The sequence below is a fragment of the Medicago truncatula genome, chromosome 5 (genome assembly GCF_003473485.1).
Source record: "Medicago truncatula cultivar Jemalong A17 chromosome 5, MtrunA17r5.0-ANR, whole genome shotgun sequence".
In the NCBI taxonomy this organism is placed as follows: domain Eukaryota; kingdom Viridiplantae; phylum Streptophyta; class Magnoliopsida; order Fabales; family Fabaceae; genus Medicago; species Medicago truncatula.
The window spans coordinates 4,776,379-4,790,416 of record NC_053046.1 but is presented as its reverse complement, the minus strand read 5'-3'; the positions used below and the strand labels follow the sequence as shown (position 1 = coordinate 4,790,416).

Below are 14,038 nucleotides of genomic sequence, written 5' to 3'. Positions count from 1 at the left end.
TGTGTAGTTTCTTAGAAAACATGAAGATGAAGAAGAAAAAAATCCCTAATCTTATCAGTTATTAGTGCAAAAGGCTCATCTCATTTTTGGACAATTCTATTGTTTTTTTTAATTGTACAATTCTTATCCACACCAAGTATAAGAAACTTCTTGTCAAAAAAAAGTATAAGAAACCAATAAACCCCTTGATCAAATTGTTAGTAGTTATTGATGCATGACTATAGTAGCAGCGGCATAAAGTGCCTAAATTTAATTAAATATTCCAACCAACTCTGAACAATACAAGTGGCAATTTGTTTATGAAGCCACATGTTGAAATCTCAGCTTCAATTAGATGCATGAAGTCATGGAGAAGATGCAAATGCACGAGAGAACCGCTCACTAAAATAAACTCACAGCTGTTTAAGAGAAACAGTGTACACATATTGAGTCAAAAAAGTAAGGTTAATAACTTAATATCAAATAGACAGTTCACACGGTTGTTTCTTTTTTTTATTGAAACCAAATTATGGCTATTATTGGTTATGTTTCTGTTTTATTGCCCGTGAAGGCAAAAGGGTCAAAACTTAAGAGCATGTTTGAACCATACCGAAAGTCATCACATTGTCACTGTATATCTGGCAGCTGCACTCTTCAATGCTAATCAAACACTCAACCATCTCCATTCAAGAGTTGCTACCTTTGTCAATGGAATGTGACTATGTAAAGTAACAGCCTAAATCAGTTAGAGTTAGGTCAACCAAGGGAAAGTCGTGCAAATGCAAACTCGTGTTTGGTCGTGAGGGGAGCTTAAAACACCCGATCATCACATTTTACTAGAGCAACTTAAAAAAACTTTAAGCAACTTCTTTTATCCCTCAAACCCTTTCTGAAAAACCGATTCCGTCCGGATGCATCGTTTTGGATGGGAAAAAAAAATCGGTTTTCTTTGGATTCACCGTTTATGAGGTGGATACAATGATGTTTTTTTCAGTCCAAAACAGTGCATCCCTGTAAGATTGATTTTTTAGAACGGGAGAGGGGATGGAGAAGTAGCTCTTAAAATCTTAGGGTAGTAAGATTTTGGAGCCAATTTAAGAGTATTACTCACACTTAACGTACCAATAACTATAATATATTTTAAGAAAAATCTTTCGCCGATAATTCGTGGTAAATTTAACATCTCTCTTCCCCACTATTTTTTCCACATATTCATATACAATCTTGTATGAGATCCTTATTAGTTACTAGCAGTTTACAAAGAGAGATTATCACACTGTATAAAATAGTTTGTTGAAATTCAATCCTACAAAATAAATAATATATAAGAGAGATGATTAATATATCTAATGTATGAAGTTTTTGATCATTTACAAGAAATTGTTAATAACAACAAGTGAATGTTGTGCATTCTACTTTTTTGTACGTGGGCTTGGTCGGGTAATAACCTTAATTGCTATGGTGAGGAAAATTCTAAGCATTCTTTGCCCATTTTTAGTGGTTTAGCATGTTCCCTCCTAATATAGATATCCATATAATCAATTATTCACCACAAAAATAAAATAAAAATACTAGTATGTATATAATTTGGAGTTCTATACTTTAATAAAGCTATGACTTTAAATGTGACTTTAATGGAATGCACGTGAATGTAAAAAATGACATTGCCAACTTCTTCCTACCCTTAACCCTATAAATTACAAACTTGCTTCTTCAAAAAGGATTGGGGCTCTAAGAAGTCATATGATACATCTAGACTCCCCAGTGTCCCACAGAAATATCATTTCCTTATAACATATATTTTATGGCAGCTTGGTCTTTCAAACATTGATTGATTTAGAAATGTTTCCTATAGTGCATGTTGGAAGTGGCAAGGAAATGGAAATGGAAATAGGAAAGAATGAGAGTGAGAATGAGAATGGAAAAATGATTGGGAAGTGGAACAAATATGTGCATGTTTTTGGTGAGAGGCTAAGGAGAGTTCCTAGTTTGGCTTGGAAGACTACATGGAATGTTGGATATGAAGATCCTAGAAGGGTTATCCATGCATTCAAAGTTGGTTTGTCTCTCACTTTAGCTTCTCTGTTGTATTTGGTGGAGCCACTTTACCATGAGATTGGGCAAAGTGCAATTTGGGCTGTCATGACTGTTGTGGTTGTGCTGGAGTTCACTGCTGGCAAGTTTCTCTCTTAAATCTCACTTCAATCTTCTTTATGCAAATGTTATTGGAAAAAAAAAAAAAATCAAAGTTTTACATTTAAAAGAGATAAAATCCGAAAAAAGATGTGTTACAAGTTGGTTTTGTAAAGATGTGTTAGATCCAATATAAAAGTGTAATAAGAGGGCTTAACTTTCATACCTCAAAGTCACTCACATTCAGAAAAAACACAATTTTTATGCTGTTTGTAAGTATACTTCCGACGAAAAACCAATGTTTTTTTTTTTTTTTTATGTCGGAGAGTATACTTCTGAATCATGTGTAGTTTTTTAGAAACGCGGGGTTGGTAAAGTTAGGTCCTAATATGATAGATATCATAGTCTATTCATTCGGGCCATTCGTCAAATTATCTACACATTAAGCCTAATAGTGCTTAGCGTGAGTGGGTGTATTGGGAAAGTAAAAACCTAATACATGCGTATGTGTGTTTTCATGTCCTAGTTGCATGGGTTCAAACTTTTGATTTTTTGGCTGCAGGGGCAACTTTATGCAAAGGGCTTAACAGAGGATTGGGGACACTGTTAGCTGGATTATTGGCATTTATTGTTGGCTATATTGCAAATGCGTCATCTCATCGGATCTCTCAAGCTGTTATTATTGGCGCTGCAGTTTTTCTTATAGGTACATTACATACATTTAGACCTCGATTCCCCGCTATATGAGATCTCGATCATATGGTTTGAATACCTCATATTCCGGCTTCATCAAATGGTTTGAATAAGTCGAATTGGAACAAGCTTTGAACTAATAGTTGTCTCAATTGAATCAGTTAAATCAGTTATGACCAGTGATTAATGTAACAGAATTTTCAGATGCTGCAGCATCTGGTTATTACTGAATCTTAATGTTAACGCATTTCTGCTTGTAACAATGTTAACAAATAGTCACAAGGATCTTTAATAATAGTATTGACAATAGATAAGTTTGTGATGATTAACGATTATTCTTAATATGCGATTTTCTGCGGATTTGTTATTGCAGGAGCTTTAGCTACTTATATGAGGTTCATTCCTTATATAAAGAAGAACTATGACTATGGTCTAGTTATATTTCTCATGACTTTTAACTTGATTGCTTTGTCAAGCTACCGTGTGGACAGTGTGTTGAAGATAGCACATGAACGCATATCCTCCATTGCCATAGGATGTGCCATTTGCCTTATAATGAGCATATTGATGTTTCCAAATTGGTCAGGAGAAGACCTACATAATTCTACTGCTTTCAAGCTTGAAGGTCTTGCCAAATCTATAGAGGGTATGCAAAATTTCAGTTAAATATATTTAGTAATGGTGTCACAAAAATTCTATTTGCTTTTATCTATGTAGCCCTGACACTTCAGGTTGAAGGCGTGTATGGCATCTGGCATGGCATGTGTCGAAGTCAGACAACGATACAACACTGGTGTCTGTGCTTCATAGGCTTGCACAAGACAAGTTTTCGTATTTTATAATCCATATTTTATTTTCCCACATGCAAAGCAAATTATCATAATTTTCATACCTTGTGAATTTTACCTTGTAAATCTAAATCAAGACATAGTCAAGGTAAAATCTTGCAGCTTGTGTCAATGAATATTTTTATGGAGAAATTGATAGCCCCGGAGAAAACAAATCATCTGAGGATCCCATATACAAAGGTTACAAGAATGTTTTGGATTCAAAATCCATTGATGAAACACTGGTTAGTCTCTACGTGCCATCTCTAGGTTAATTTTAATTAATACATTCATTCCTTTGAATAAAGATCTTATATTGCTTCGGTTTTGAATTGGCCAGGCGTTGCATGCAAGTTGGGAGCCAAGGCATTCTAGGTACTGTCACAAATTTCCATGGCAGCAATATGTAAAAGTTGGAGCTGTTCTTCGTCAATTTGGCTACACCGTGGTAGCTCTGCATGGCTGTTTGAGATCCGAAATTCAGGTAACTCTGACAATTTTTCGTAACTGAAAAATTTAATCCCTTAAACTGTGACCGGCTTGTAAGTTTAAGACTGTGCCCACTCTGCAGTCGGACTCGGATACGTAGGCACAATTGGCCGAACTCCGAGATCAAATCTTGTGTTCAAACACAGCCGGATACGTAGGCACTATTTGCATTTTTTGTATTTGTTTTCTTTTGAACCGGGGTTCCTGTTATAACATATATTCATTATTAATTTGAAAATTTTATCTTAGACACCAAGATCAGTTAGAGCCATGTTCAAGGATCCATGCATAAGGGTTGCAGCAGAGGTATCAAAAGTACTGATAGAACTTTCCAACAGCATAAGAAACTGTCGACATTGCTCTCCCGAAATACTCTCCGATCATCTTCATGAAGCTCTGCAGGATCTCAACAATGCCATAAAGTCTCAACCTCGTCTCTTCTTAGGCTCCAAACACAAACACAACCATGCAAACAACATGCTCAAACTAGCTGCTGCACAAGTTGGTCAAGGTAGACATGGAAAAGGCTCTGGATTCTCCTTATCGAGTGTTAAAACTGACTCTTCTGCATTGCTTGATTGGAAAACAAAAAGAGATTCATTAATGCAGTCGAAGGAAAACGAAAGAAAATCTTTGAGACCCCAGTTGAGTAAAATTGCTATCACTAGTCTTGAATTCTCTGAGGCACTTCCTTTTGCTGCTTTTGCATCTTTGCTTGTGGAAACAGTTGCAAAATTGGATCTTGTTATTGAGGAAGTTGAAGAACTTGGGAGATTAGATTGCTTTAAAGAGTTTAGAGCTGGCGATGAGCTTGTTGTGACTTGTGAGGAACCTCGAGTTGATGTTTCGCGGAACAACTTACCTTCTCATGGAATTGAATAGACTAGTTAAGTGGCAGAAACAGAACCCTTATGGTCTGTTATTTGATGAATGATTGTGATGAAAATTAAACATGAACTGTTTGAGTATGTTTTGAACTAGCTATTTATTATTAATACTCAGTAGGAATATATAATAAATCCTCATCCATTATATAAGCTATTTTTATGAAACCACACATACAATGACCGATATAAACCAAATTCGGATGAAATCTATAAAAGTGATATCATCCGGGAAACCTACACAACATAATAAATAACAAATAAACTAAGTCTAAAGCAGTTCAAGAACAGAATAGTTTCTGTTTGGTTGCATATGAAGGCACTTGCACTCATTAATCAATATTTATCACTCAAAGACAGACATTAAAAGGCGCTGTCTCAGAAATCCATGTATGTAGTCTTCTTGCACGAAACCATTCACATCTTTTGTTTAACTGAAAATTGAAGCTTGATCCCCACTGAAACATCTTGTAACTTGCATTACAAGAAAAGAAGGAGAATATGTTTTTCCTATTCCTTCTTTGTTTTCAGAATTGATTTGGATTACTGAATGAATAAATCTGATCATAACATTCATAAGGCAAGTCCATGAAACTTCCTTGTCCTGAGTAAGGTGACATGCAACCAATTTGGCTAAGAGTGTCAGGAAATTCAATTTCCGCATTAAAATTTGAGTAGGATGAACAAGGTGAAATTTCAGTATGTTGAAATGATTGCCAAGGTGTCATTGTACTTGATAACTCGCGTTGCTGTTGAAAACATCCAACAACATCTTGTAATTGCCCTTGAGAATAGTCCTGCTAGTTGGAAGAGGAAAAATGTAAGTAGAGACATTTCTAACTAATATCATACATATGTCTGGTTCTGCGGTAATAAGAAATGATTTTGAATAAATTGATTCTAAATCTGAGTTGAATATGAAGTGATTTATATCTGAATGCATTTGTATAAAAGTGAGTTGAATATGAAGTGATTTATATCTGAATGCATTTGTATAAAAGTTAGTTGGATGTTAGAATCAATTCTATATAAGAGCATTCAAACATATTAAAATCAAGGCTACAATATGCTTTGAATTCCTGCAAATATAGCGATTTTGGGTTTTGATCCCCGGTAATTTTTTTTTTTGAAATTCATCCCTGCAAAATTTCTTGCTTATTTGGCATGTTTTTGCTTAGGTGTCACTTGCTGACTGTATCATTTTGTACATGTGGATTTTAAATGAAATTAAATAAATATAAAATAAATCAATAAATCTATAAATGTTTTTATTTGTTTTTTTTTTTTATTAATTTCCTCTTTTTTTTTTAACAGAATATTAATTTCCTCTTCTTGTTCTTCTGCATCTCAGCTTCTTCTTCCTCTTCCATAAGATCAGCATCCATAACAATCACATAACAACATGATTCCATTCTCAAATCAACCCATTATTCATACACTCACTATTACTAAGATCCCAAATCAAATTCATCAAAAAACATCCTCACTATTCTCAGATGCTACCCTTCTCCCAAGGAAATCAAACAACACTTAACATCATCACGGTAAACCCAACAACAACACAATCAGCTAAAGGAACAGAACAATAGAAAAATTAAGAAAACTAAGGTCTGACCTCAACACCATTAACAACAATAACAACAGCCTTCAAACACCCAGATCAGAAACATGAACCTTGTCTCTTAACAAAAACATTGAAAAGTTGGGAAAAGAGGGTATGTTTTTGCTGACATACATATAAAGAAGATGAATAAGTAAACCCCTATCAAGTTTTCTCATCTTCATCTTCGTTGCTTTTCCTTGCTTGATCTATATCCAATTCAATTTGATTTTGATTCAATCAGGGTTTAGGTTTTGAGAAATTGGGAATTTTCGTGAGGGTTAGGTTATGAGAATTTGAGTGTTTATTTTGGGTGAAGAGAGTTTGTTGTTATTGTTATGTTACAAAGATGAATTGAAGAAAGGGAATAAAATGAAATTTTGAAGAAGAAAGGGAAAAATATGAAGGTCTCGGATGGGGTAATCATGCTCTCTCTCCTTAATTGATTTTTTTAATTTAAAAAATAAATTACTTGATTTTTAAAATGTTTTTTAAATATATTAAATGACAAAATTGACACATGGAAGCCACGTGGTCAAATTTGCACGGTCAACATTTGCCATATAGACAAAAATTGGACAAATTAGCACAAAAGTGGGTCTAAGGACTATTTTAAAAAACAAAAAATTTTGTAGGGATTAATTTCAAAATTTTTTTTTACCAGGGACCAAAATCCAAACTTACTATATTTGCAAGGACTAAAAGCATATTTAAGCCTAAAATCAATTTAGTACCTTTGAAGAATCAAGAATCATGTCAGGGGACAGCCAGAATGTTGTAGGATTGGTATCATAGGAAGCTTGGTCAAATGCAGCCATAGGAGGGACATTGCATTGGAAGTTAATAGGACTTGAATAATGACTCTCACTGCCACTTAATAGTTGACTTGCCTCACAAGAAACCTCATTCCCATTGGTTGAAATGGAATTGCTCCCATCATTAGCTCTAACCCTCTTTCCTCCTTGTCCTTCGGAATCATTTGCCTTCTCATTCTTTTTAATAACTCGGCACAAAGCAAAAGCACCCTACAACAGTAATCGAGAATAATTGATTCAGTAAAATTAATTTGACAAAGACAAAATTCTTATAGTTTCTGCGGTTGAACTAAATCACACTAAATATTGACTTTTACCTCCGAGCCTTGGCTAGGATCATCGTTGAGGCGATATTCATGCATGACCCAGTTGGTTCGATCACCTAAAGGAGCTCTTCCACAGTAGAAAACTAGGGTCTTGCGGTAACCTGTGACAGTCTCTGTGGAAATGAATGGACTAGGCTCACAAACAACCTTCCTGTCTTTTCCAGTGGCTTTCCAGTAGCCAGCTTTCGTGGCTCTATTTGTCCTTGAACCATTTGGGTACTTGCGATCCCGCGGACAGAAGAAAAACCATTCCATGTCTCTTTTTGGTAGGAAAGATTTCTCTGCAAGCATTCCACACACACCCCACAAATTAGACTTCTCTTAAAATTCCTTAGTAGTTAGGTCAGAACAAACAAGTTACAACATCAAACCTAGCTCTAAAGAAAACATATTAACGGCACACAAAAATAAGCACAATTAATCATGAAATCCGGCCAATAGTGTTTACTTCTCCGACAATAGCGGTAGATGTAGTTTTCTGTTATTATTATTATTATATATATATATATATATATATATATATATATATATATTTTATGGTTACATAGCACAATGTGTGTTTATCCCTGAACCGTACTGCAAGGGCTTCGCCCCTCACACCTTAAATCCTCCTATTTGTTGTGCTTTCAGCTCCATCCACTCTGCTACATTACATTTAAGCTTCTACAACTTATCAGTGAATATGAGTCATACTCAACAAAAAATAATTTCGTTTTCAGTTTTTCCAATCTTAGACTAAAAATACTTGTTGAACCGGCTTTTACAGCCTAAAAGTTTTCAAAGACTAATCAATAAAGAAAAAGTAACAACAAAACAAAATGCTGCTTTCTACTTTCTACCACTCATAAAGTCTCAGTTCACACTCTAGCATAATAAAAGTGTTTTTTTTTTTTTTTTAAAGTAGCACACTACACATGTTATGCAACCATGCAAATGATCAACATGTGAAATTGAAGATGACCTACCAGGTAATTCCCAAGGATCAAATTTGTAGAAATCAATAACAGGTATAACTTCAAGCTCAATTTCAAGCCCTTCAACTTTTCTTTTTAGGTAATATCCTATCAACTCTTCATCGGTTGGATGGAAACGAAAACCCGGAGGCAGTGAAGCTCCTCCCATTCTATATCTCTATGTTCCTTACTACTATTAATTATTAAAGCACAAAAAATAGACAAAAATAAAACTGAAAATATTTAGGGCAATGTGCTAAGTACCAAGAGTACTATACCTATCCATAATCTGAAAAATCCAAAAATAAAAACTCTTGTCTACAATATAATTTTTATCAAGAGTTAAATGACACTTCAACGGTGTGCATCCATTATGCTCCAGAATCATTGTATTAAAACAAATTCTGTTGCTCTTATTATGAACCTATCTCCACCCCAAAGGAAAAAATGTACCAAACTTAGGAATATAACACACTAACTATACTCAACTAAGAAACTTGAAACTTTCTACTCCAAGAAAAACATAGAAAGAATTTGCAAAAGTGAAGGCTTTACAAAGGCCAAGAAGTTAAAATAAACCAAAGAGAAAGTGGTGAATGGTTGAGAGAAAAGAAGAGAGAGTGGAGGGAAAGAATGTGAGAGTGATAGTGTGATATATATAGCATTTGGGAAGGGAACAAATGGTCCAACATTATACACAAAACACCGAAAGTTTTAGAATTAAGATTGCTTGTCCCAAGAGGACCCAAAATTCCAAAGCAAATGGCCCACCATTTTCAGTGTTCACACCCAAAAAGTTCAAATTTACCTCTAAATAATTTGTGACCGTTGTTTGTTACTTTCTTGTTCCAAGAGGCATGGATTATTTCCACTGCACCTATGAGTTGAACAAACAAACAAACAATGGATTCAACAACTCACAATGATCGCGTGTTCACGATTTTCGTCTCTTTATTTTAAATATACGAGTTTTGATGATGTGGCTAATTAAATACTTGACAATTTAGTCGATAACATGAAAATAAATTGTTAAGTGAAAAGTAACCTAGTGTATTGCATCAAATTTGGTCGCTTTTGTAATATATATTTTGATAATTCAATTACATATAAATAATTAGTTAAGTGGGAATTCCCCTAAACAATATCACATCATCAACATGGTTGTCACTTGAGTCAAATTTGAACATCGATAATGTTATTGATTCTTTATTAGCTTTATATATACAACATCTCAAGTACTCATTTACCATATTTGTCAATCGATATTAGTTCTAATGAAATTTTTTCTCTACCTTGCTCTCAAGCTTGATTTTTTATTTATTTTTTTTTTTTCATCTCTTTTTGTGGAATATGGGATTCCTTGTAACTGCCATTACCCTCAAAGTTTTTTACATGTCATCCTGAGTCAGATTGAACACTTTACCTTAATTTTTTATTCAGGTGATTGTGTCATCAAGTAGGTCCAACCTTCACAAAGGAAATTCTCCAAAAGTGTTTCATGCATTTTTAAAATTTTCAGAGGTTCCTTTCTTGTCATGAATTCACATTGAGGTGTTAAACTTAAAGCAATCAAGTTTAAACTCCTATTAGTGGGACCAACCAAGGACTTGTGAATGATCAGTAAAGAAAGTATAGTGAGTAATTAGTGGAATGTTTTTCATATATGAGAGCAAAAGGACAAAAGGTTAAAACTAAAGATTGCTTTAACACCTCATTGTGTTGTGATGTTTGGGTTAGTAAAAAAGTAAAGTAAGAGCTTTCCTTTACATGTAAGATAGTTGAGATTAAGATCAGGAATAATTGTACTGATTTATCATTACAGTGATCTTAAATATAATTCAAACAAGATAGATAAAAATATAACGCACACAACATAAAATAATTGATCGTAAAGTTTGGTCAATTATGTCATCGTTACCAACAAAAAAGTGACTAATGTCATTTTTCAAATTTTCTAGTTTTCGATTATATATCACAACTTAAGCTCGAATACCACATACAATTCAATTTACAAATTTACTCCTGAATCGTACTGTGAGCGACTATTTAAATATGAGTCATGTTAAATAATTTTCTTTTTAAACTAAAGTTGTAGAAGAAAAGATTTTGCTTTTCAACACTTGGAAATGGAAGAAAGTAGAAGGACCCAAGGCACTGTTAATTATTTTCTCATTATTAATTTTTTGTTGTTAATAATTCTCATTATTAATTAATGAGCACTAAGTTATTGGTTTGATTTGAACATTAGTCAATTTTATCTTTGCTTATGTGGGTTGGTAGTTACACTGGACAAAGCAGCAATCAGAGAGGGTGACATAAATGTCCCTTGCCACATTTTTAGATGATAAAAAGGTAAAAGGAACGTCATCGTGTTCCCTTTACTTGATTTGTATTTTCATATTGATGCAATTTGTATTTTGTCTTTTCTTGTATAGGTCTAGTTTATTAACCCATTGGAATTTTGCGTTCACATTAGGAATTAAGGAAACAAACTAAAAAATTAAAAGAATGGCAGTGATGGTTTGATTAATAGGAATATACATACATAGCTTAAATATGTCATATTGTTAGTCAAAAGAAACATAAAGTCTTATAATATCACTAATGTTTTTGCTGCAAGTTTGTCGTGCTCAATTTGTCACCACTTTAATCTTCACTTATAACTTTTGTAAAAAAAACTTCAGTTAGAACTTATCCTTATCGTAAATAAACTACTATTATGTACAGAGAAGATACGGCGAATCTTCATGTAAATTGGAGAATTATCAAAATATATATTAGTGCTCATTATAACTAACAATGAATTTGGAGAATTATCAAAATATATACGGCGAATGTTTATATCGTAAAATATATATTTTGATGACTTTGCTTATCGTAAATAAACTACTTTTGTCAAATTCAAATTCAATTTTATCTTAGTATGTAGTTATAATATTGAATTTGGAGAATGTTTATTGACTTCATAAAATAACAATATAAAAAATAAAAAATAAAAACATATTTTTTTGGAGAAAGAGGCGAGCCAATGGCTCAAAACACACTACGAAAACATAGGAATAAAAACTCCATACAGAATTCCTCAAAAGAGAATGGGAAAGAAAATAAGGAACAACATAAAAAACATTTGAATTTTTTTTTTATTTTTATTTTTTCCAATGAAAACATTTGAATGTAAATCTAGACTAAGTCCATGTTTAGCAAGGGCGTCAACTACCATATATGTATTAGTAGTATAGTGCTGGTCAAATTGGAAAAGAGAAAGATGATTCATATTTTCTCAGCTGCTAGCAAAAATTAATAATGGGAAAGTGGAAAATATATGGTAGGACAATTGACCTTATCATGTTGTATTTGTCTGCTCCTTTTTGGTCTGATTGTCTCTTGACACTCGGTGCCAATTTCACAGTGTACATGAGACTTAATTGTGAGCTTTGATCACACCTTAGTCTAGTAGTGAATATTGTCTCTTAAAAAAATTTGAGGTTTGTTGACTTACATAGCCACGAGGAGTGAAGCGTGAAACACATTTCTCACTGTCAAGATCATGTGGTATTTTGGTCAGAGAGAAAAGTTTCCTAAACCTGATTCTTGGCAATGGCAATCAATAGAACTCATAGTTAGGAGGACAAAGTGTCTCGTCTGAATAAAAATAACTAAGTGGATCGACAATTAAATAAAAGACATATTTGAGTTTATTTTTTATTTTATTTTGAAATTTAAAATACCAATCTTGAAATCTGGAACATCTTATCAAAATTAAACAACTCTTGATGTTCGACTGCATGACTAAGAATTTTTATTGATGATAGAAAATTCAAATTCTATGAGACGTCCGTGGTCAAGAAAAGATACTTAAGTTACATGATATTTATATTGGTGCACAAACTAATTGTTGAGATGAGATATTTCGTCTTCTTTATTATGTCTAATTAGTAGGATAATAAACGTGTCAAGGTTGGATAACCATTCAAAACTAGATTTATGTGGGTATTAACTATTAACAAAGTGTGAACATAATATATTAAATTAAAGGGAAATGATATATCCAGCGAACAATTATTTCGTGAATATTCCCGAGTGTGTTGGCAGGTACAGGCCATGAGATTACAATTTTATTTGAATACTTAATAAAAATAAATAAAAATAATTAGAACCTCACCCCGATGTATTCCGGCTAGTAAACGATTTATTGGTTGCCATGGTTTTACTCTCTCTTAAGAAATAAAGTAAGATAAATAAATGAGTCTTTATTGAGATTTTGTGAAAGATAGTGTGTTATGATATTTTTTTTAATTATTTTTTAAAATTTATGAAATCTGTTGAAATCCATAAAATCATTTCAAATCCTTTAAAATCTTATGAATTAAATCCATTGAAATCCTTAATAGTCTTTTAAAATCATCAAAGTCATTAAAATTCTGTAAAGTCTTTTAAAATCCTCAAAACTTTTTTAAACAAAAATTGTCCTTTAAAATCCTAATCAAATACACCCTCCTTAATCTCGTGAAACTCTCTTTCACGGATTGATAGAGAATGATGTGGCGCACCTACTCTCTGACTCACATTATACATGAACGAATAAAATTAGAGGTTGAACAACCTTTAATTGACAACTTATGAGGACAACCATAATTTATAAAGAAAGAATATGTATTTGCACAAAAATCAAAGCAATAGAGAGATAAAATAAAAAATAATGTGAGTATGCAAGAGAAAGTTGTAGCAAAATTTGTCACAAAATATATGTTCAAATATCATTTCTCGTAAAATTAAGGACATCACCATAGTACGCTCCTCTTTCTCTATCTTATGATTTAGCATGATAAATTTTCTTGGGCAGTTTTCTAGCTTAATACAAAAAAACTTTATTCTCACACAAAACTCCATTACATTAAGTGTAACAACATATTATAGTCGTATAAGTGGTCACGACAATGGTATAAAAATTATGGTCAAAAGCAGGGGATACCGGAGAGAATATAACCGTATAAGTGTAACAACAAATTTGTTAATTTCTTTTAATCTTCCCACACAAGGAAAATCCATAAAAAGAGTGGAGTTAAGAAATGAAGAATGGAAAAATTGAACGGAAAGTTATTTTTTTTTTATAAAAACAAAACGATATTCATTCATTCAAATTGATAGAGTATATAGATACAAATATCACTAAGAACGTAAAGGGTGATATATGTGAAAACCACTTATTTAGATTGAAAGAAAAAGGAAAAAAAAGAAGCAGAGGGGTGATTATGGATAAAAAAAAAAATCTAAAATCACCCCTCCTCGATTAACGAAGAAGAAAGAAAGTTTAGAGAGAAGTTAGAGTTTCTCTCGGT

General features: G+C 32.9%; 2 protein-coding genes across 2 annotated transcripts; one reads left to right on the top strand and one right to left on the bottom strand.

The window, feature by feature from the left end:
* Positions 1–1,709: 1,709 nt before the first annotated feature.
* LOC11424805 (aluminum-activated malate transporter 12) lies at positions 1,710–5,118 on the top strand. The gene is made up of 6 exons (XM_003611423.4): positions 1,710–2,155; positions 2,675–2,818; positions 3,179–3,451; positions 3,756–3,877; positions 3,973–4,116; positions 4,371–5,118. The coding sequence occupies exons 1-6, from the start codon at positions 1,822–1,824 to the stop codon at positions 5,001–5,003; spliced, it is 1,650 nt and encodes a 549-aa protein (XP_003611471.1). The 5' UTR covers positions 1,710–1,821; the 3' UTR covers positions 5,004–5,118.
* Positions 5,119–5,131: 13 nt separating this feature from the next.
* Positions 5,132–9,333, bottom strand: LOC11430263 (NAC domain-containing protein 71). The gene is made up of 4 exons (XM_003611422.4): positions 8,712–9,333; positions 7,738–8,027; positions 7,340–7,630; positions 5,132–5,802 (listed from the first exon to the last, which is right to left on the bottom strand). Exons 1-4 carry the CDS (start codon positions 8,866–8,868, stop codon positions 5,533–5,535), a joined length of 1,008 nt encoding a protein of 335 aa, XP_003611470.2. The 5' UTR covers positions 8,869–9,333; the 3' UTR covers positions 5,132–5,532.
* Positions 9,334–14,038: the final 4,705 nt, after the last annotated feature.

Coding starts and splice junctions, on each gene's coding strand:
- LOC11430263 (XM_003611422.4), bottom strand. CDS start 8,868: ATGGGAGGAGCTTCACTGCCTCCGGGTTTTCGTTTCCATCCAACCGAT. Junction 7,631..7,737: donor ATCCTAGCCAAGGCTCGGAG/GTAAAAGTCAAT, acceptor TTACTGTTGTAG/GGTGCTTTTGCTTTGTGCCG. Junction 5,803..7,339: donor TGATTCTTGATTCTTCAAAG/GTACTAAATTGA, acceptor TCCAACTAGCAG/GACTATTCTCAAGGGCAATT.
- LOC11424805 (XM_003611423.4), top strand. CDS start 1,822: ATGTTTCCTATAGTGCATGTTGGAAGTGGCAAGGAAATGGAAATGGAA. Junction 2,819..3,178: donor CGCTGCAGTTTTTCTTATAG/GTACATTACATA, acceptor TTGTTATTGCAG/GAGCTTTAGCTACTTATATG. Junction 3,878..3,972: donor AATCCATTGATGAAACACTG/GTTAGTCTCTAC, acceptor TGAATTGGCCAG/GCGTTGCATGCAAGTTGGGA.